Raw genomic sequence first — 21,909 nt, 5'->3', positions numbered from 1 at the left:
TTCTTCAGTCCTCTGTATGACCAGTACTGCAAGGACCACTACGCTGACGGCCACTGCGATCAGGGCTGCAACAATGCTGAGTGCGAGTGGGATGGCTTGGACTGTGCCAATAACATGCCCGAGAAGCTCGCCGTGGGCCAGTTGGTCCTGGTGGTCCACATCACCCCCGAGCAGCTCCTCAACAACTCCTTCGGCTTCCTGCGCGAGCTGAGCCGCGTCCTCCGCACCAACGTGATATTCAGGAAGGACGCCAAAGGCGAGATGATGGTGTACCCGTACTACGGGAACGAACACGAGCTGAAGAAGTACAACGTCAAGCGCTCGGTGGATACGTGGTCAGAGGTTCCCGGCAAGCTGCTGAACGTGGTGAAGAGGAGCCTGTATGATGTTGCAGGAGAGAGCAGGAGAATGAGGAGGGAGCTGGATCACTTGCAGATCAAAGGGTGAGCATGAATATCCCAAACCATTTTACTTGTTAAGTATAGGTTTTATCATGGACCGTACTCTGACCTCTGTGTGCGCTTTCTCTTCTCTCTACAGTTCAGTTGTCCACTTGGAGGTGGACAACCGTCAGTGCTTCCAGCAGTCCACTGAGTGCTTCCAGAGCACCAATGATGCCGCAGCTTTCCTCGGGGCTCTGGCCTCCAGTGGCAAACTGGATGTTCCCTACACCATTGAAGCTGTTTTTAGTGAGTACATTTCATGCAAGTCTGCATGAATCAAAGAAAATGTTGTCAGCATGTTCATGATGTCCCTACTATCCCAGGCCCCCACTGGCTCATTTCTATATGGTATTAAAAAACCATCAGCAGGGTCTTGAAACTTGTAGTCTTTTATAGTTGAGAGTTCCAGTGTTTGACGTGTTAAAAACACATCAGTGAGCCGCACGATGAACCTGGGTACTGTAGTGCTTTTTTGTGACAGTTCCAAATCTCAAATAAGTTCTGAATCTGAAAGGCATGATGATTAGTTGTGGTACAAAATAAATGTGATTTGGAGTAAAATAGGCTAAAACATGCAAAATCATGCACACTCAAACACAAGTGAATAAGACACGTGCTCTTCCACACACACTCAACCTGAAAGCGCCCTCCGGTCGGGTCCTAACCTCAGCACTCCTTGATTGTATATTTGTTATGCAGCGGTGAACAAATGCTGTTGTGAATCTCATGGCCTAAACAATCAATCCTTCCCTCAGTGTGTAAATCCATTGGCTTCAGGCTCCAAAATGGTTAATTGTTGCAAATCAACTCATTCAGCCCCCTACTCACACAATTAACACTCCGTCTCTGTCTCTCTTCCTCTCACAGACATGTAGACATATACATCCACAGATAACACATTCACACGCAAACACGCATGCACACACACGCACTTCATCCCACAGTGTGAGGGGCTGCTGCAACCTTCACCTCGCTGAATGTAATACCAGGACTTAATGCATCTCTAAGGGTTTAGGTTGGGGGAGTTTATCATTTCAAAATCGTTAGTGGAAAAAAAAGAGAAGGGGAAAAATTGATCGGGAGTGTGCTAGAAGTTGGGAGTCTTTGTTATCTTGAAAATCCTAATAAATCCTTCGTCTTTACAGCTTAAAGCGCGTGCAGTAATTTGAAGTTCATTAATCCCCCTCCTTTTTTTCTCTTAAAGAAGAAATGGTAAAGTTGTCTCCTGGTACCCTGGGTTGAAAAGGGAGAGGAGGTGGTGGTGTTCTTTTTTTCCCCCCTTTCTCTTTTTTTTTTATCACGCCCATCCCTTTTTTTTCCTTTTTTGATGAAAAGTGGTTAGCAATTCTGATTATTACAGAATAGATAGTAGAAGCTAGCTTTACAAACGGTGAGGATCGTCAGTCAGTTTCTGGCGCTTGCTGCTGGTTGTGGCGGTTTTGGAGTGGGAACGGTGGGGCGAAGAAGAGCCGGACTAGTGCTGCTCGAACACTCAGGCTGATCGTGGGCGTCCTAGTCTACCTTCTGCCGGTCCACGTCCGCTCCTCGGCCCATCTTGACCATGTTGTCACTTTTCCTACCAGGTGGTGTGGACCCCAAGCCTTCTCACGACCTCTACCCAATCTACCTGGTCCTGGGTGGCGTAGGGATACTGGCCTTCCTCGGAGTCGGAATGGTGGCAGCCCGAAAGCGTCGCCATGAGCACGGGCGCCTTTGGCTCCCTGAGGGCTTCAAGACCACAGAGACCAGCAAGAAGAAGAGACGTGAGCCTGTCGGAGAGGATTCGGTGGGATTAAAGTAAGTTTTTGTTTATTCACTGGCGCCGCTTGTTGTTATCGGTACACCCGCTTCTTTGCGGGTCAGGTGAAGGGCTAGTTCTGAGGGACAAAATGAGTGTAACTGGTGATCAGTCAAATTTGGGAAAGGGGGGTTTTACTTGGATCATTAATGATAATGAGATAGCAGGTTTAGGTGCGCATTAATTGACTTGTTGGGGCAGAGGGGTGGGGTATGGATTTAATCAATGGTTTTATTTTTCGGCATTGCTGTACCACTAATGGTGAGTGGCTCGGATGAGATGGAAGCAGTAGAGGATGTGGATTTTTACCGGGGTTCTGCATCCTTACAGGCCACTGAAAAACACCTCAGACATTTCACTCATGGATGTCACCCAGAATGATTGGGAAGAGGACGAACCATCGGATGCAAAACGCTTCAAGGTAAGGAAACAGAAACATTACACACCAGCTCATCTTTAAAAAAAAAAAAAAAAAAAAAAAATTTAAATTGTTTTTTACAATTTGTTTTTTACAATTTAAACAATTTCTTCCAGAAGTCTTAATATGGCCTGTATGGGATTTGAAAATGACTTTATTGTACATTTCAAATTTTTTTGAAGGCTGTTTTTGAATAATTTTATAATTGATTTAATATTAAGTTCAATATAGTTTTTTTTTATATTCTTATTTGATTTCATTCATGCTCAGTTTCAGCCATCTAACATCTTACTGTCCCTGTTTTAGCAGTTTGACGAGCAGGCTGTACTGGAGGCGGGCGATCAGACGGACCACCGCCAGTGGACGCAGCAACACCTGGACGCCGCTGACCTGCGCATCCCCTCCATTGCTCCCACTCCCCCTCAGGGCGAGATTGAAAATGACTGCATGGATGTCAACGTCCGAGGACCAGGTGGGTGACAGATCACTTCCTTATTCACTTACTATTAATAAAATCTCGAGAGGCTCCGAGTATGTGGACTGAATCAGCGGATCTGGACCTAATTTTGGTACATTTTTATTCTGGATGACTTGGTTGTTTTTACTTACAAAAAAAACATATATATATATATATATATATATATATATATATATATATATATATATGTGTATATATATGTAGTTGCTTCATCTGTCAGCATAGCTCTAATTGTGAGGGAATATATGTATGGGATCAGTTTTCTGAAGGGATTGTGACATATTCAAGATGATTAAATGCATCTTATTCAAGATGATTCTGTTACAGAAAATTATCTATTTTTTTCTTCTAAGGTAAGGATGGTTTCTTCTCGTCAGACCTCTCAAAAAATACTTCAAATTGCAAAACTTGTAAAGACAAATTACGCTCACAACTTCTGTGCACAGTGAGGCCATAACTTGTGAAAAAGGATCATAAGAAGACAGTGATTTGAATTAAGGTGTCACAAGCTTACAGAGGTGGGGAACGACAGATTCAGCAGATTGACTCACAACTTTTTTAATGTACAATTCTAGTAGTGTGTGTGTGTGTGTGTGTGTGTGTGTGTGTGTGTGTGTGTGTGTGTTGCTGTGTTGCTGTGTTGGTATGCGTGTGTGTGTACATGAATGCATGTGTTTGTGTCTGAATTGGTTCGTGCCTTTTCTGTCTGAACGTTTCTTGTGCATTTGTGTGCGTGAGTGCACATTTTTTATGTGTTTTTCTTACTTCTTTGGTCCTCATGGGGACCAATGTCCTGTCCTGACGAGGCAAAACGTCATTCCTGAGGTCCTGGTTAAGGTTAGGGGAAGGTGTGAATTGAGGTCAGGTTAAGGTTAGGGTGAGGCGTGAATTGGTTATTGTTAAGGTTAGTTTGTTAGGGTTTGGGTTAGGCTGTCCATAATGAATGGAAGTTAATGCAATGTCCTAACAAGGATAGCTTGATGTGTGTGTGTGTGTGTGTGTGTGTGTGTGTGTGTGTGTGTGTGTGCAATTGAGCTTGTAGGAGTTGCTAAATCCCCATGTCCTCAGGGTAACGGATCTTCTTCAAAGCAGCCAGCTGGAAGCCAGGCGCCTGGGGGGAAACACTGATTCCTGATCAGATTAATCATTTGACCAGTAATGGGCCTCTGTTTTTTTTCCCTATTCGACGTTATAAAAACCAATGAAGGTATCAAATGCAAAAACCCAATTTTGTAGTAAGTGCCAAATTCCCTGAAGAAAAGCTATGAAAAATCAAAGTAACAGGGTTAACAACTTGAGAGCACACTTTTTCCCCCGTCGTGGATCGATGCACTTGAATCGACCAAATCTGCGAGATCTGGGGTTTGCTATCCTTTTGAAGAGGAGAAAACCTATTCAAGTCGACGGACTGAGCTGCCTCTCACAGTTAGATATTAATGCTCCGTTTTTGCAGCAGCCTAGCTTTAGCAAGCCCTGGCCTCTATCCCCCTAGCTTCGCTTTCCTTCTGAAGCTTCGCCTGTGCCGGGGCCTTGATCAGAATCTGTTATTGAAAGGCGAGAGCTGTAATGATTCAACCCAGGCAAAAGTGTCAAATCCACATTCGATTTGTTTGTTGCTGTGTTTTGATCTGCCTGCTGCTTTGAAGTGCAGCCGCCTGTCTTTTTACGGTAGTTACTGGACCTGTGCGGTGCTGACCATGCAGTCTGTTGCCTCCTTTCATAAACCCCTCTCCTTCTCCCCTCTCTGTCCAGATGGATTTACACCGCTCATGATTGCATCCTGCAGTGGGGGAGGTTTGGAGACGGGCAACAGTGAAGAAGAGGAGGATGCCTCTGCCAACGTGATCAACGACTTCATCTACCAGGGCGCTAACCTTCACAATCAGACTGACCGCACAGGTGAAACTGCTCTTCACCTGGCTGCCCGCTACGCTCGTTCTGATGCTGCCAAACGTCTGCTGGAGGCCAGTGCCGATGCCAACATCCAGGACAACATGGGCAGGACGCCTCTGCATGCCGCTGTGGCAGCTGATGCCCAGGGGGTGTTCCAGGTGGGTTCTCATATGCCAAATGTATTTCCTGGGTGATGCAGTTAAAGCATTAGTGCTGAAATTAGGAATAAGTCCATTGACTGGTCTCAGTTGTTTAAGTTTATATCAAGCTATTTTCTCAAATGTGAGGATTTGTTGCTTTTCTTTCATCTCTATTTCTGTGAGTTGAATATCTTTTGGTTTAAGATTGTTAGTCAGACAAAACTGTTTTCTGACATTTTATGGACTGAACAATAAATTGGTCAGTTCACAGTCAATTATTAGTTACAGTGTTGAAAGTATAGCTGTCAAACAATCTGTATACTATTCCAGACCTGAATTACCAGAAGTTAAAATGACTTCAAATTACTCAGACGGTACATTTTGCATTTATTGAAATATCTGAGTTAACCTTTGAAATATGAAATGTAATCATGTTTCAGGTGAAAGGAGTAACATGTTGTATTTCTCTTTAGATTCTGATCAGGAACCGTGCCACAGACTTGGATGCCCGCATGCATGATGGCACTACACCTCTGATCTTGGCTGCCAGGCTGGCAGTGGAGGGCATGGTGGAGGAGCTCATTAACTGTCACGCTGACGTCAATGCAATCGATGATTTCGGTAAAGTTTCTGTGTTTCAATTAATATGAACCTAAAAATCATCACGATTTAGTGTTGAATTTAGTCAAATATCACCGAGGTTGCAAGCATAAAAAAAAAAAGACTTGAGATCTAATAACTGTTTTTGTCTCTTCAGGTAAATCAGCTTTACATTGGGCTGCAGCAGTAAATAACGTGGAGGCTGCTGTTGTGCTTCTCAAGAACGGTGCCAACAAGGACATGCAAAACAACAAGGTAAACCAAACAACCAATCTCCTCCTCTTAGTTTTGTAAAACAATAGTGAAACATCTAAACGTGTTGTCTCCATTCTGTCTGCCTCAGGAGGAAACCCCTCTTTTCTTGGCTGCCAGGGAAGGAAGCTACGAGACTGCCAAGGTCTTACTGGACCACTTCGCTAACAGAGAAATTACTGACCACATGGACCGGCTACCCAGAGACATTGCACAGGAGAGAATGCATCATGATATTGTGCGGCTGATGGACGAATACAACCTCGTACGGAGTCCTCACATGCATGGAGGGTCACTCAGCACCACATTGTCACCTCCTCTCTGCTCGCCCAATGGCTACCTGGGCGGCATGAAGCAGCCCCAGCCTCAAGGTCAAGGTCAGGGCAAAAAGGCACGCAAGCCCAGTGCCAAGGGCATCGGCTGCAAGGAGGGCAAAGACATGAAGGTGAAGAAGAAGAATTCACAGGATGGGAAGTCTGGAAACCTCCTGGACAGCTCAGCTGTTCTGTCCCCAGTTGACTCTTTGGAGTCTCCACATGGCTATGTCTCTGATGTGGCGTCACCACCCATGATGACCTCACCTTTCCAGCAGTCGCCATCCGTATCCCTGAACCATCTACAGGGTATGTCTGATGCACACCTGGCTGTGAACCACATGGTGATGCCAAACAAGCAGGAGCTGGCTCGAATGCAGTTTGACCCGCTGCCTCCCCGTCTTACCCATCTGCCCGTGTCTGGTTCCAGTGGTCAGGGCGCCATGAACGGCCAGTGTGATTGGCTGTCCAGGATGCATGGCAACATGAGCCAGCCAGGCCAGTTCAATCCCATGAGAGGAGCTCCCGGTGGTCAGGGAGGTCTGCACCAGGGAGGGCAACACGGGTTGATGACCTCCCTCCACAACGGCCACCCCACCACCAGCCTGTCTCAGATGATGAATTACCAGGGGATCCAGAGCACCAGAATGGGTCCACAGCCCCACATTATGCAGCAGCAGGCTCAGCAGATGCAACAGATGCAGAACTTGCAGCAGCTCCAACAGCAGCAACAGCAACAACAGAGCATCCAGCTGCAGCACCAGAACTCAAACACGACCAACAGCCAGAACTTCATCAGTGGGGAGCTCAGTTCCCCGGAGCTCCAGCAGGGCACAGGCAACTCCAGCATGCCCATCCACACCATCCTGCCACAGGAGACCCAGATTATGACCTCCTCCATCAATCAGTCTATGCCCAGCACTCAGTTCCTCACCCCACCCTCCCAGCACAGCTATTCAGGCCCCATGGACAACACCCCAAGCCATCAGGTCCAGGTGCCTGACCATCCCTTTCTGACCCCCTCACCCGGCTCGCCCGATCAGTGGTCAAGCTCATCTCCTCATTCCAACATGTCCGACTGGTCAGAGGGCATTTCAAGTCCACCGACGAGCATGCAGTCTCAGATTGGACACATACCTGAACAGTTCAAATGAAAAGCTTGTATCTTTATGCCCAGATGAGCTGCTGTATATTTTTTGATAAAAAAAAAAGGCACTCTTTGTGAAAAAATAGAAAAAGCGCAAAGCTGCAAACACAATTTAATAGGACTTTTTTATACGCCTTTATACTAACAGCAACACCTGTGTTTCATCCATTCTTTTTATTTATTAATGCCTTATTTATACGCATTGCCTGCTTACAGAAATTTCGGGGATCCCTGGTGCTGGGTCATACGCAGGACAGAGAAAGTCCTTTAGAGAGACTCTTTTCTTTTAGTGTTTCTTTTCTGCAGTGAAGCCTCAGCCTCATACACACTGGGTATTTATTTCTTTAAGGACTTTTAGTATTTGCCTTTTTTTTCATATCATTTCTCAATCTTTGTTTATATTTTTTGTATAATCTTGTTTATAAATAAACTTGTGATTAAGGGGCATTTTATAGAGCACATTTTAAGTTTCAGTGTTATTTCAATTTGTTGTAAATGAGGGAAATATTCTAGTTGGTCGATGCTAAGCCAGTTGTGAATGTTAACAGAACACATGTCCTGTATTTCATGCACAGGTCCTTTATGACGTAGAGCTGTTTTCTACAATTTCCCCTTTTTAAATATCATGCCATTCTTAGTTACACTCTAGAGTTGTGCACATGTCTTGAATCCATGGAACGGCGTTTTGTTGTGCCTCTTGATTTGACTGCCTTCATATGCAGAGATGTGGTGGAGATGTGATATGTTGTACAGTAATCAGCCATCTTGGAGATTGGCAGTTAAGACAGGCTTGAGTATCTGTTAGTCCTGTGGTGTTGGAGAACTGGCCCGTCGGCCACAGTGTAAGTTGTTGTCCAGAGGGAAAAGGAAACTTCATTTCCCCTCTCCCTCCAATTAGTTTGAGCCTATGGCTGTGTTCTTCATTTTGTAAATATGTTATGCATTTCCCTTGTAAGCAAGATTTTGTTTAAGAAATCTGATGTCTTAAGCATGCGATTTTGATAGGTCTCGTACCAGTCAACAGCCTCTAAAATGTCAAACAGAACAGAATATATATTTTGTATTTTACTGTCCCTTACGCATAGATAAATTTGAACTATATACAAATAGATACAATATATTGTTAGGAGACTTTTTTCTCAGAAAAAAAGGGAAAATACAGAAATATTGAGGTTTTATAAAATCATATTTATTTACTGTTCTGTAACACATAAAAATCCACTGAGGCAACCATTTATGCATATTATGAAATGTTTTGTTACATTTTGGTAAAAACAACTGTTGGCTAAGTTCTCAGTTCTGTCCACTTAAATGCTTTGTGAGAAGCTCCCTGGTATAGATTGCAAAATGTCATCATTTAAAAGGAAAAAAATATTAGGTTGTAGTGAAATTGTAATATCTGCAATATGTTTTGTTCCTCTTATAAAGTTATAATTTGCAAGAAATGTATTTCCCCTTTTCATTTTCAATCTGTAAAAATGTTTCTTGTTATAATAAAGGACACTTGTGTGTCTTGAACTTATGAGAACTGTCTTTTATTACTTTGAATTACTGTCAGAGATCTCTCCAATCAGTCCCGTCTAGAAACATGCTGGGGAAAAAAGGGATTAGCTAAGTAATTATAGATCTAGTACAATGACCTCAGTATAAGCACATTCCTCTGATAGTTCTGGATAACGATTATTAATATGTTATTAAAAATAAATGTGACTTTCCATACACCGTGGTACTTTATTTGAACTTTTTTATACGCTGAAGGGGCCAAGTACAAATATTTTACTTAGTATGTCTCCCTCTAGTGGTGGTAATTATTAGCTAATTTTATTTTGAGCATAATTCAGTCACCTGAATGAAAGATCTAGCTGCACTGTCTTTTCAGCTTGTGCATTTTGTGGAAGCAGGCAAAAGCCAAAACTGAATAGAGTAATCTGTACATTATTTATAGCTATGGACAGAATAAACTGCAGGAAGACCCAGGACAAAAAAATTAGGTACTGTGTCCCAAGTAGCCCGCAGTTCCTAATTGTGCAATGGGTTTTCTTACATAGGACACTACCAAGCTCCATGTTTGACTTGTGGTAAACCATTCAACATGAAAGCACAAAACTTGAATAGTGAAGGTGTGTAAATGATATTTTGATAAAGGGGCCCTCTTCAACACATGGCCTCACGATAAGGTAATAAAGCTGAACCCATGCCTTTATTTTGCTGTTTTTCTTGCAAAAAACCATCCATTGTTTTCTGACATTTTTCAGACAAAATTATTAATCAGTTTATTGAGAAAATAATTTCTTGATTCATCAATAATTGTCCCAATAGTGTCAGTTCATATTTTACTTTAGTGGTACATATTCCCAAACAAATGTTTGATTAGATTAACACAAACCAGATGACAGCCTAGAGCTTGTGTGGCCACTGGAGGTCTGGGGCTCCAGGGCAGCTTCAGGCTTTGCCAGGATGGTAATCAATCAATGTTTTTTGCTTTTTAAGGGAAAATTGGCATTGTTTTGCTTTTTGTATCACTGTTAGTGTGTTTTTAAAAGACGGGTGAGTTTTCTGAACTTACTTGGCTGATTTTTATCTAAGCAATAATCTGTGATTCGAAAGAACTACGACTCCCATGATCCTCCCGTAGTAGCACCGTTGAAGTTCAAAGTTCAAACGATACAGTAAAAATAGGGTAGTCGCAGGCTGGCTGTCTGTGTGTTCGCTGGGAATAATAAACATCTTGGTGGTCACACAACTAATAGCTTAACACCGCAACGAAAACCGGCAGAGGAAAGTGAAAATGGCCCTCAGCTAATCGGCGCCTGCTGCTGCCCTGTTGTCGGCGGATTTACAGAACGACAGCTAGCTGGGTGCTAACGTTAGCACGCTAGCTTGCCAGGAGCACATAGCAACTGCTGCTAGCTAACGTCACTGGACTGGTGCTCTTTAGTCTCAAGGCTGCAGCTATGTTCGTTCAAGAGGAGAAGATATTCGCCGGGAAGGTGTTGAAAATACACATCTGCACCATGGACGGCACGGAGTGGTTGGAGGAGGTCACGGAAGACACCACTGTTGAGAAACTGAAGGAGAAGTGCTTGAAACATGTAGGTTTTTGGGGTTGTTTGTGTCTCCCTTGTTGCCTTTTTGGTGTCCTGTCACTCCTCTGCCTGGGGTGTTTGCAGTTTACCATGCCCTCTGTATAAACTGTCAGTGTCAGTGTCACTGGCTTTGTATTTATAGCAACTGGGTAGACTCTGCTATTTATAATTTAGCAGGTTGGCTGCCCCTCTCAAGCTAGCTAACAGTGCGACTATGCCCCTTTTCTGCTCCCCAGTGGCTGGCCCTGGAGACATTCTGCTTTACTGGCCGTCTATTATTACACAGCCCATCTCCTTTCTCCTTCTATGGCCCATAGCATAAACTGTACGGCTGGTTTCATGTTTGCTTCTCATGGCTCCACTGGGAATGCACAATGGCATGTTTGTGTAACTTCAGCACAGGGGCACAGGTGTGATGAAAGTTATAACTTCATATCAGATTTCATTCTGTTATTAACGATGTTATTACACTTATCTTTATGTTTTCGTGCCTAGTTGATTAATTACATTTTAAAACATCAGAAAATAATAATAATATAAGCGTCAAGTGTTAATTTACAAAGATATGTTGAAAATGATCACAGTTAAGAGTCACTTTTTACTTATTTTACTTCAGTGATGAATGATGAAATTATTGCGGCTAAATGTTCTGTCAACTGAAAGATTGAGCAGCTTATTGTTTCAACTCTGATTGATTGCAAGAAAATCAATTGACAGAAAATTGGGTAACTGATTAATAATTTCAGCTATTTATTATGTAAAAGAGCCAAATAAAAAACACTATTTGAAGATGTCACTTCTGTTTCTAGAGTTGATGATGGAAAATAATCAATACTTGCATCTCCTCTGTTCGCTGTTTTTCCCTGAGACGCTTTTACACTGTGCTTGGTTCACAGTACGTGCACGGAAGTCTAGAAGACCCCAAAACACTTACCCACCATAAACTCATACATGCTGCTACAGAGAGAGTCCTCACCGACACTAAAACGGTCGCTGATGAAAATCTCAAAGATAAAGGTAGGTAACTCCCTCATTTATCACTTCTGGGCTTCTGACAGTCCCTCTCGGTCTTCTGTGAGCTGACCATGTTTCATATGTGTCGCAGACGTTTTGCTGCTCATAAAGAAAAGACCACCGCCAACCCCTCCAAAGATGGCAGATGTTGGTTCAGATGAAAAGGTAAGCGTAATCAACTTTTGGTTTCATTAAAATAGAGCTAAAAACATTTCTCCATCTTTTTTTTTTTAATTCTGCACAGCCTGCTTCAGAAATGTTGTGTCTTCATTTTGCCTGCCTTTAATTGTCTCTCTCTGTCGTTCGTCCTGAACATTACAGAAGAAACAAGATAATAAGGCTCCAGACAAAGATGCAATTCTGAAAGCCACCGCCAACCTGTCCACGCGCCACACCGACCGCGCTGTCACACAGCATAACATCAGAGATGTAAGGTTCCTGGTGGAATGGGTTTGCCAAAAATTATTCTACCAGTTTAGACAAAGATGTTATTTATTATTGTTGCGTGTATATATTTGTGTTGTAGTTTCAGACGGAGCTCCGAAAAATCCTGGTTTCTCTCATTGAAGTCGCCCAGAAGCTTCTTGCCTTGAACCCTGATGCTGTTGAACTCTTCAAAAAAGCCAATGGTACAGCTTACAATCCTTTAAGATCATTTCCAAGTCAGTTTCAATGATCCTACATTCAGGAAAGTCAGGATGATAAAAGGAAAAAGAGTCAAAGTAAGTTGCTGCAATTGAAGTGGAGACGATGTTTTTCTTGTCTAAATTGATAAGAAAGTCTATTTTATTGTAACGCTGACTAAATGAGGAATGAAATATTATGTTTTGTCTTTATGCACTGTTTTAGTCGCTGCCTTTGAGCTCGACGCAGTGAGCCTCATTCATAGTATTTGTTGTACATGTCCGATATTTTGATATGTGTGTGATTATCCTTGTCGACATTTCACACACATTACCCCTCACTTTCAATTTTCTGGCCTCTTTGCGTTTCTGTGTCGTGCAGCAATGTTGGATGAAGATGAAGAGGATCGGGTGGATGATACAGCCCTTCAGCAGCTCACTGAGATGGGGTTCCCTGAGAGCAGAGCCATCAAAGCTCTGAGATTGAACCAGTAAGTCTGAGTTGGTTTAATAACAGCTCACTCACAACATGAGGAAAACTGTTTGGAACACGTCTGCGGCATTTATCCATTATAAGTCAGCTCTGGAAGAGAACTTGTTCAAATGAATCACCTTAATGTACGTTACTCCCATTCTGAGTTGTTGCAATCACAGTGCAATCATCCAAAAACCTCGTCTCTCATCTTGTCCTTTCTTTCTGCAGCATGTCAGTGACGCAGGCAATGGAGTGGCTTATCGAGCATGTAGATGACCCTTCCGTAGACGCGCCGCTGCCTGGACAGGACTCTTCCGGGGCAGCGGGGGCCACGGCTGCTGCCACACCGGGCCCCTCGGCCTCCGGCCCAAACCTTCTCCGCAGCCTCTCCAGCCAGTCAAGCACAGACGAAAGCAGCAGGCAGGACGAGCTCACAGAGATCTTCAAGAGGATCCGCAGGAAACGGGAGTTCAGACCGGACTCAAGAGTGAGTGGCTTTTCAGAAAGAACTCTGACAAATGTGAAGTTGTTTTTTTTTGTTTTGTTTTGTTTTGTTTTTGTGTGTGTGCGTGCGCTACTGCACCAGCTAATATACAGTATATAGGAACTGAATTGATGAACGAGGCACTCTATATTGAAATGCGCTTGAAAATGCACATTATGGATCGATATCAATAACCAGCAATTACGTGCTTCTCATGGCTGATACCTATAAGATAACTGATCATTTCACATTGTTGTATGTTAAGAAACTAATAACCTATACTCTATGTACACCTGAGGTTAAGACATAGTGAGCGAACAAGGATGATTTAGTGTTCTAATATTCTAATCTCTAGTATTCTAATACATGCATGCCTAAAAGGTGCACTCATGGATATAAAGTGTTAGCGGCTTTAGTTGCACGGTTTTAATACAGTATCACTCTGCCTGTGTTCACAGTCCTCTCATCTTATTCTAGATATTAATGTATCTCAGTTTCCTGAGGAACGCTGCTGCTCCCCAGTATCTCCAAAAATAGAAAAGTGATTAAAACTCTATCTTCCAACAGTACACTTCCACCGTGGTTCATTTTTTAAAACATATTGCCATTTGAGCGGTTGCAGTATCTCCCAGCAACTTCTTCCTCTGAATTAATAATTTTCCTTCCCAAGACACCTGCCCGGCAGTGTGGTGCTGTATGACTGAGAAGTTCTCAGACTAAACACAGTGTCTCTTTCTCTCTTTCTGCAGGCTGTCATTGCGTTGATGGAGATGGGGTTTGATGAAAAGGAGGTGGTTGACGCTCTGAGGGTGAATAACAACCAACAGGATGCTGCAGTAGGTTTAAACATCCACAACACCAGAGGTCTATTGATGCTACAACAATTGTATGAATACTGGATGTGTTGTATTGATTTTAAGGAATATTCATGAAGAGTAATAATCCAAATGAACTGCTGTGACATGTATGAAAAAATGTTTTGGAGCTGACCCTGTCCTCTAACTTCCATAAAGATATCAATGTATTTTAAAAAGCAGGAATTGGATTTCACACTTTGTCCCTCCCTCCTGCAGTGTGAGTGGCTGTTGGGAGACAGGAAACCTTCTCCAGAAGATATGGACAAAGGCATTGACACCAACAGCCCGCTATTTCAAGCCATCCTGGAGAATCCAGTGGTCCAGCTGGGTCTAACCAATCCCAAGACACTGCTAGGTACGGTCTAGTGTTACCCACAGGAAATAGCCTGCTATTGGCTGATTATTTCAGCTGAAATTGCTATCTGCATGCTACCGTTTTCAATGTTTCCGTCAATGACAGGTTACCCGAACCCTAACCTGGTCGCTAATGAGCTAAGCTAGTGGCTGTTCCCTTTTCTTTTGCAGGGATTTTGTCATTTTAATACCAGGGTTTGCCTCCCCACATGCAAATGTTGCACCAAAACAAGTTCCCCCTGACACTTATTTTGCAAGGGTACTGTCGCTGTATCCAGGGCTTGGCCCCACCGAAGACAGTTGACCTTTCACCAGCTCTGACACAGCACTAAAACAAAGCGTGGAGATAGATCTAGCTATGGAAGAGTCAGACTAGGTACAGTGAAGTAATGTTGTTACAATACCAGAATTTTAAACTTCCCACACATACACACACAGAGGATACATTGTCTCCTCAAGGTTTACACCTGGCAGAGATAAAATGTATGTTGACAGAGAGAGAGGAGAGGCTTTTTTAAGGCTGCTGTCTTTGCTGAATGTGTTTCTCACCGGTGTGCTTTGTGTCTGTGCGCAGCATTTGAAGACATGCTGGAGAATCCTCTAAACAGCACCCAGTGGATGAACGACCCCGAGACTGGCCCCGTCATGCTCCAAATATCCAGAATCTTCCAGACTCTCAATCGCACATAGAGCCTCCTGGTGACCCCCTGTGTGACTGTGGCAGCTTGTGTGTATGTTAGACCATATTGGGATGTGTGTACGTACGGATGTGTGTGTGTCTGAGTGTGGCAGAGACACAAGTATTGTTTTTGCCTTGTAAAGACAAAGCCAGAGGCGTAAAGTTATGAATTAAGATGTTCTACATATACCTATTTATAACAGTACAGTAAAAACACTTATACAAAACAATGTTAACATAAACATTATGACAGTAATAATAAAAAAAAATTGAGATTTAGTATGTTGTTTTTACATTTTAATGAGAACAATTTATAGTTATGACAGATTTGATTTATTTTATATAATTTCTCCATGTGCAAAAATGACATCAAACATCAATTTAATGTTTACAAAGAAAACTGTTTTTGTATGTTTCGCAATATTTAAATATCAATTACAGTTTCGTCTGTCATCAGTGGCGAGTGTGTGGAAGACTTTTGTCAGTATCATGTTTTATTTTTTTCCCCAGTCATCTCATTTTCATCAAGATAACTGCTTGCAATCGAGAGGCTGGTGGTCAAAGTCGAACATTTGTTTAGCTAATTGGTAATTAGGCTCTGAGACACATCACCGCCCTCTCCGTTCACGCCTGTGAGGGCACTCACAAGTCGACCGCCTCTCAGTTTAAAGAGGAGAACGTTTGTCCCGGAGCCTCGTCAAGAAAGTTTATTTGACTTTTTTTGTCTTTTTAGACAAAAGCTGTACACTAAACTGTTTGTGTCTTAGTCATGTTTTTACAAGAAAGTTGTATATTAGGCCTGTGCGTTTGTTGTCAATGTGCTCTTGAATGTCATATTGTCATGTTGCGCTCATTTAGCACTTGTTCACCTCTATGGATATCATTCACTGCAGCACTGAGGAGGTGAAAAGAAGAGGTCGTGGTGGTTTTGTCTCAAAAGGCTGTAGTGGGATGTTTAATGAAGCTGAACCTAATGAAAAGGGGTTTGCCTTTTTAACCTTTTAATTTGAATGATGAAAAAAACACACGCTCACTTCATACACACAAAGAAATAATAGAATTTGAGACGCAACCAGTGTTGGTCTTTAGGCTGACTTTTTTCTTTTCAGAACAATGAACATTTATGCTGTCAAACCAAACCAAAATGCCACTATATAACCTGCCTTGTCATTAGTTGTACCCATTGAAAAACATCCTGTATTTCTGTGCAATAGCAAGGACTTTTGTTGACCTGTAAAGAAATATATTTGATTTGAGTGTTAGAGGTGTGTGAACTGCAATGGGTAGTGGTGTTACACGATATTAGCCTTTGCATTGAGTACTTAAAATCTCCAGCTACAAGAAGGCGAGCGTAGCCTCTCCTGGTTGTACCGAGGATTAAAAACAATATGGAGGGTGGTGTGTTTTGCCAAGCTTTTGAGTGTTTTTATTCAATATTTAAAAATGTGGTATTGATGTGACTTTCTGCTCAGGGAGGCTGAGATTGTTTTTCTAAACCTGTCGTCAAGGCAAACCTCTGCTCACCCCCTTCTAGTTTGGCATTTGAAAATGGCTTTAACCAATCTGTCTAGAACTTTGCTTATGAACAAGAGCACCACAAGACATGGTTTCGTAAATGCAATATTTGAAAATATTTAAATGTTTTTAGAGAGAAGTGTCTGTTTGAACTATGTATTATTACATTATTTATATCAAAGCCAAACTAGTGACTTGTTCTTATTTATAACATTTTTAGCAAACCTCGAAGCTAATCTACAAATGTGAAAAAAACGAAATGATTCAAATGTTGTTTTTACAAACCATTATTAAGAAATGTGCTTAATGGACTGGTAGGTCAGTGCGGCTTAAAGCGGTGCAACACGTTTGAACGAAGGAGGATTTCTGCACACTTTCTGCACTGAAGCGGACCTTCATCACAGCCACAGTGACCAGCTGTCTCACCACCTCCAAGCTTTGCACCCGCATGCAAACCAAACTGTCCCGTAACATCTTGAAACAAACATTGGGAGATTGCACGTTTAAAGAAAAAAAGGTCCTCAGAAAACGCAGATATCTTGTCTTTGCAAACGGTCATCAAATGGAACCGACAAGAACAAAATGGACGTTCTTGCTGAGGGACACGGAAGAATTGTTGGAGTCGCAGGTGTTATTTTCAGTCAGCTTTCATGCAGGACTATCCCAGATTAACAACCTATGCAATATACTCTCACAGTCTGTTCATTCAAACAGCCTCATGGCAACTGGCATCTAAATCACTATTGCATTAAAGTTATTTTTTGTGGCTGCAATCTTTGGAATCTGTGTCTTTATTTGAGTGAGTGACGGGTCCCCAAAGTAGAGGCAGGACAAATCTGCTGCTCGCTACCACATTTAATGGTCATTTCGGTGCCCACAAAGGCTCATTCTGACAACGTAAGTGTGCAGATGGACAATGGCTGATTTCCTTATTGTTGCTTCAGTTTTGCGGTGCTATTGTTAATGTTATCAGTCATACCTGTTCATTCGTGTGCTGTGAAAAGGCATATTGTACATTATATGTTTGTATATACACACCTTGGTTACTGCACATATTTGGAGTGCAGAACACAGGCAAGATTTCAATGCAGTCTCAGGCAGTGTTTTATTTCTGATTTGTTTCATTTTATTTTGTTCTTTTATTTTTGTTATTTGTGCATTTTTTTTTTTTTTGTAATGCACTTTCATGATACATCTTTAAGTTTTCTACCAGATTCACAGAAACTTCAAAATATCAAATTCAAAGGATGATTCACTTAATCAATGATTGTACTCCATCTGATGGGGATTGAATTGCATTAGGCTCCCCAGTCTGTAACGCTGATGTCTCTTGTTGTGTCTCTTGTCAATTTTATCACTATGATTTTAGTCACTATCACAATTTTGATTCTAGCTAAACCAGATTAGATTGATTGTCTGCATGTATGAACAATGGAGCGAGACATCAGACTTTAGGGCTGCTGTCATCTGGGTGATGGCGGATGGTCAGAGACATGCAGTGCTGCTGTGAACTGAGGTGGCCTGAACTCTGGTCAAGGGTTACCTTTCCCAGAGCTGAGCCTCTCATTTCCGACTTTGAGGAAAGTGTGACTTCTAAGCAGCTCGTGATATTCAGAATTAACGTCACAGTACCTCCTCACCAGCTCAGTATATTCCTTTTGCAGGTGGTGCAGAGACTTCGTGCTCTCGTCCAGCGCGGTCTTTCTGCTGCAGTACTTCTCACACTTAGTGCTTTCTTTTTCAAGAGCAGAGGACAGTTGATTCACTCTTTGCTGTAACTCGGAATTTTTTGTCTTTTCACGTTTCAGGTCATCTTTAAGTTGTGCCTCTCTGAGCTTGCTCTCTGATTGTAGTGCTTTGAGTTCATCTACTGTGCACTGGAGCTTGGCGATGGAGCGCTGATTCTCAGGGATGGCATCATTTTTCTTTGACGTCATCTTTTCAGGGTGCTCAGAGAGAGAGTGGAGTTTAGACTTCATGCTGTTATATTCTGTCTCCACAGCCTTGAATTTAGCTCTGATGTCTACGTTCTCCATCCTTAACGTCTGCATGTCATAGATCAGGCACTCTGAGGACAAAAATGCGTCTCTCAGCTGGTCACTGAGGATTGTTAGAGGATCAGTTCCAGCCCGCTTTTGGAAAAATGCCTTCTGAAAGCGTTTCTGTTCCTTTTTGAGACAGGACCTTAAATATGTCTCCGCGGTCAGACTCTTTTCTAAAGCCAGAGCCTTCTCTGAGAGCTCCTCCTCTTGCATCTGTATCTTTTCAGACACTCTCAAGAACTTAGCCTTCTCCTTCTCAATGGCCTCCTTAAGTCTGCTGGGAGATTCTCTGTCTACCTGAAGCTGCTTCCCCTCATTAAGGGCAGCCTCAAGTTCAGCCTGCAGTCTTTTATTCTCAGAAGCCAGCTGTTGGTTTTCCTGAGTCAGATGGTCCAGTTCTGCCTCATAGTCCCCCTGGATTTGACAGTTTTTTGCTCTATCTTCTTTGTGTTCAGAAACCTGGTTAAGTCTCTCCTGCAGTGAGGAAATTGTGCTGTTCTTGGTGTCGATATAGCTTTGAAGAACCTCAATATTGAAGTGCAGCCGTTGAATTTCTTTGTCTTTCTCCACACCTTCCTGTTGCTGCTCAATGAGGCGCTTTATATCAACACGAAGACTGTCTTTTTCAGCTTGCTCCTTCTTCAGAGTCTTTGCAAGAGCGTCTTTTTCAGCTTGCTCCCTCTTCAGACTCTCTGCAAGAGCATCTTTTTCTTTTTGCTCTTGCTCCAGAGCTTCTCTCTGTTGAGCTCTCGCTCTGTCTTCCTTCTCCAATGACTTTTCTTGAGCACTGCAGGAGGAAATTGACGCATCCTCAGTGGATTCCTCAGAATCACTGTCATAGTCCTCACTGCCTGCTCTCGTTTCATCCAGACTCATTGCAAGAACATCTTTCTCTAACTCCTCCAGCAACTTTTCTGGAGTGTGCTCCTCAAAATAGTCACATAGACTCCCATAATCCTCAATGTCCTCACTCTTTCCAACTTCTTCTGGAGTCTCCAGCATTTCTTCCTCGGTTTCATCTTCAGTACTCTTGTCACTCTTCTCTCTAACAAAAGTGAACATGGAGGAATTTGTCCCGTCAGTTTTGTTTACCTGATGATTTGATTGGCTATTCATGATAATTTGGCTGGGTAGCTGGGTCTTCCAAGTTTTTGCAAGAGCATCTTTTTCTTTTTGCTCCAGAGCTTTTCTCTGTCGAGCTCTCGCTCTGTCTTCCTTCTTCAATGACTTTTCTTGAGCACTGCGGGAGGAAATGGGTGCATCCTTAGTGAATTTCTCAAAATAACTCTCATAGTCCTCACTGCCCGCTCTCGTTCTATTCAGAGTCTTTACAAGAGCGGCTTTTTCAACTTCCTCCTTCAGACTCTTTACAAGAGCATCTTTTTCAGCTTGCTTCTTCTGCCAAATTTTTAGAGGAGCATCTTTTTCTTTTTGCTCTTGCTCCAGAGCTTCTCTCTGTTGAGCTCTTGCTCTGTCATATAGACTCCCATCATCCTCAATATCCATACTCTTTCCAACTTCTTCTGGAATCTCCAATATTTCTTCCTTGTTTTCCTCTTCAGTACTCTCGTCAGTCTCCTCTCTAACAAAAGGGAACATGGAGGAATTTCTCCTGTCCATTTTGCTGACCTGATGATTTGATTGGCTATTCGTGATAATTTGGCTGAGTAGCTGGGTTAAAACCTGGCTTTTTATAATACCACAACAACAATAAATGTGTCCTCTATTAATGCCAACAGTATGTGTCCTCTACTATGTGTCCTCTACTATGTGTTCTCTTCTAATGCCAACAGTATGTGTCCAGCAGGTAGTCAACCAGTGAAGATCAATTAGATCAAAGGCACATTCTACTCCTTTATGATGTCATGAAGGATAATGATGTCACAGTATTTGAATTCTACAGAGAGGTTCTAAATTCTACTTTTTTTTTTTTTTTTTTTTTTTTTAACTGATTTTCAGCATCATTCAAATATTTTCCTGCGTTATATTTCAGGATACAAACTGAATGTGTATACTACAAATCTCAACAGATTTTTTTTTTTTTTTTTTAACTAAATAATACACATATGACAATGAAAACAGGAAAGCAATGATCTTTTCTCTGCAATAAAATTATTTTGTAAAAATAAAGTCAGGCCTATGGGGCATTACGTAGTCAATCCATTTTCCCCAGTATGTTGTATATTGTTCTTGATTAATGATGTCATCATCTTCTCCATTTTATAAATCCCATTGTAATTTACATTCATCCACTTAAAGTTGGACTCTCATTTGATTCTTTTTTCAGCCATTTTTGAGGTATATATCCAAAATATGGAGTCTTAATTTCTTGGGGTATTTCACACTTAAAAGTGTCTTATAGGGCATGGTGTACCATTCTTCAACAGTCTCTGCTGATAGGACAGTCCCAGAAAATATGGTAGTGGTTTGCGTTTTGATGTCCACAGTTTGTCCAGCAGATAGGAGGGTTATTATCATATTGAGATTTCTTGGAGGGTGTAATAAAATACTTTTTCAGGTTTTTTCCAGCCAAACTCTCTCCATTTCTGTGAGCTGGTACACTTCCATTGATACCTCCATATTGTCACCCATTCATCCTCAGAGATAAACTTTTTTCCTTCCTTCTCCCACTTTGTTTTAATGTATGAAGTCGACTGTGTTTTAAGATTCAACAGACTCTTATACACACATGAAATGATTCTGCTACCAGTATATAAATTATATGCTTTTCTGAATAGTTCTATCAGACATTTACTCGTCTCAGTTACATTTTCACCTTCGTATTAACATAATGTCACTTCTGAAAATATCTATAGAAGTCGTGCTTTTTGAATAAGTGCTTCCCTGTCAGCATCTCAAAGCTGAGTAGTGTTTAATGAGGAGTGTTAATTATATTGCATAGATGTGTTATTCTTTAAGCTGTCCAGTCCTTTGTGTCCAATTTATTTGGTGTAAAATCTGAGTCATGTCTGAGTCTCTAAGATAAGGAACATCGACAGCACATTGTCCTTAGTTATATTTTTGTTTTTAACAAACTGCTGTTATTCCTATTTATATTTTTTGTTACCTTTTGAAACAATTGTTGTATATAATCTGTGTTTGTCTGTATGTTTCATTGCTACTGCAACAAAATAATTTCCCAAATTGGGATCAATAAAGAAGCAGCCTAAAGTCTAAGTCTAAAGGAAGGCCTCATGTCTCTCTGGCTAACTGAAACGTCTTGAGATGAACTCTGGGTCTTTTACTAGCCATATTTGTCTTTTATAGCATTTTATCCCATTAAATAAATTGATTAAT

The 21,909-nt window shown here is 41.9% G+C and overlaps 2 protein-coding genes across 3 annotated transcripts in view; both read left to right on the top strand.

Moving 5' to 3' along the window:
• Positions 1-9,004, top strand: part of notch1b (notch receptor 1b) — a 41,649-nt gene extending 32,645 nt beyond the window's left edge. Inside the window, exons 26-34 of one of the 2 annotated variants that reach the window (XM_076730894.1) lie at positions 9-443; positions 541-689; positions 2,027-2,240; positions 2,572-2,662; positions 2,969-3,131; positions 4,890-5,188; positions 5,644-5,791; positions 5,928-6,025; positions 6,114-9,004. In XM_076730894.1, the coding sequence (XP_076587009.1) occupies positions 9-443; positions 541-689; positions 2,027-2,240; positions 2,572-2,662; positions 2,969-3,131; positions 4,890-5,188; positions 5,644-5,791; positions 5,928-6,025; positions 6,114-7,490 (2,974 nt within the window). In that variant the 3' untranslated portion in view covers positions 7,491-9,004. Of the gene's footprint in view, positions 1-8; positions 444-540; positions 690-2,026; positions 2,241-2,571; positions 2,663-2,965; positions 3,132-4,889; positions 5,189-5,643; positions 5,792-5,927; positions 6,026-6,113 lie in introns of both variants that reach the window. The other variant, XM_076730893.1, reaches the window with a different exon arrangement.
• Positions 9,005-10,125: 1,121 nt separating this feature from the next.
• Positions 10,126-17,343, top strand: ubac1 (UBA domain containing 1). Its single transcript, XM_076731678.1, has 10 exons — positions 10,126-10,575; positions 11,466-11,586; positions 11,675-11,748; positions 11,905-12,012; positions 12,110-12,212; positions 12,589-12,697; positions 12,910-13,168; positions 13,915-14,001; positions 14,239-14,377; positions 14,951-17,343. Exons 1-10 carry the CDS (start codon positions 10,438-10,440, stop codon positions 15,064-15,066), a joined length of 1,254 nt encoding a protein of 417 aa, XP_076587793.1. The 5' UTR covers positions 10,126-10,437; the 3' UTR covers positions 15,067-17,343.
• Positions 17,344-21,909: the final 4,566 nt, after the last annotated feature.

Source organism: Chaetodon auriga, chromosome 5 (assembly GCF_051107435.1).
Source record: "Chaetodon auriga isolate fChaAug3 chromosome 5, fChaAug3.hap1, whole genome shotgun sequence".
Classification (NCBI taxonomy): Eukaryota; Metazoa; Chordata; class Actinopteri; order Chaetodontiformes; family Chaetodontidae; genus Chaetodon; species Chaetodon auriga.
The sequence above is the reverse complement of the archived record's forward strand: the minus strand, read 5'-3'. Positions and strand labels throughout refer to the sequence as shown.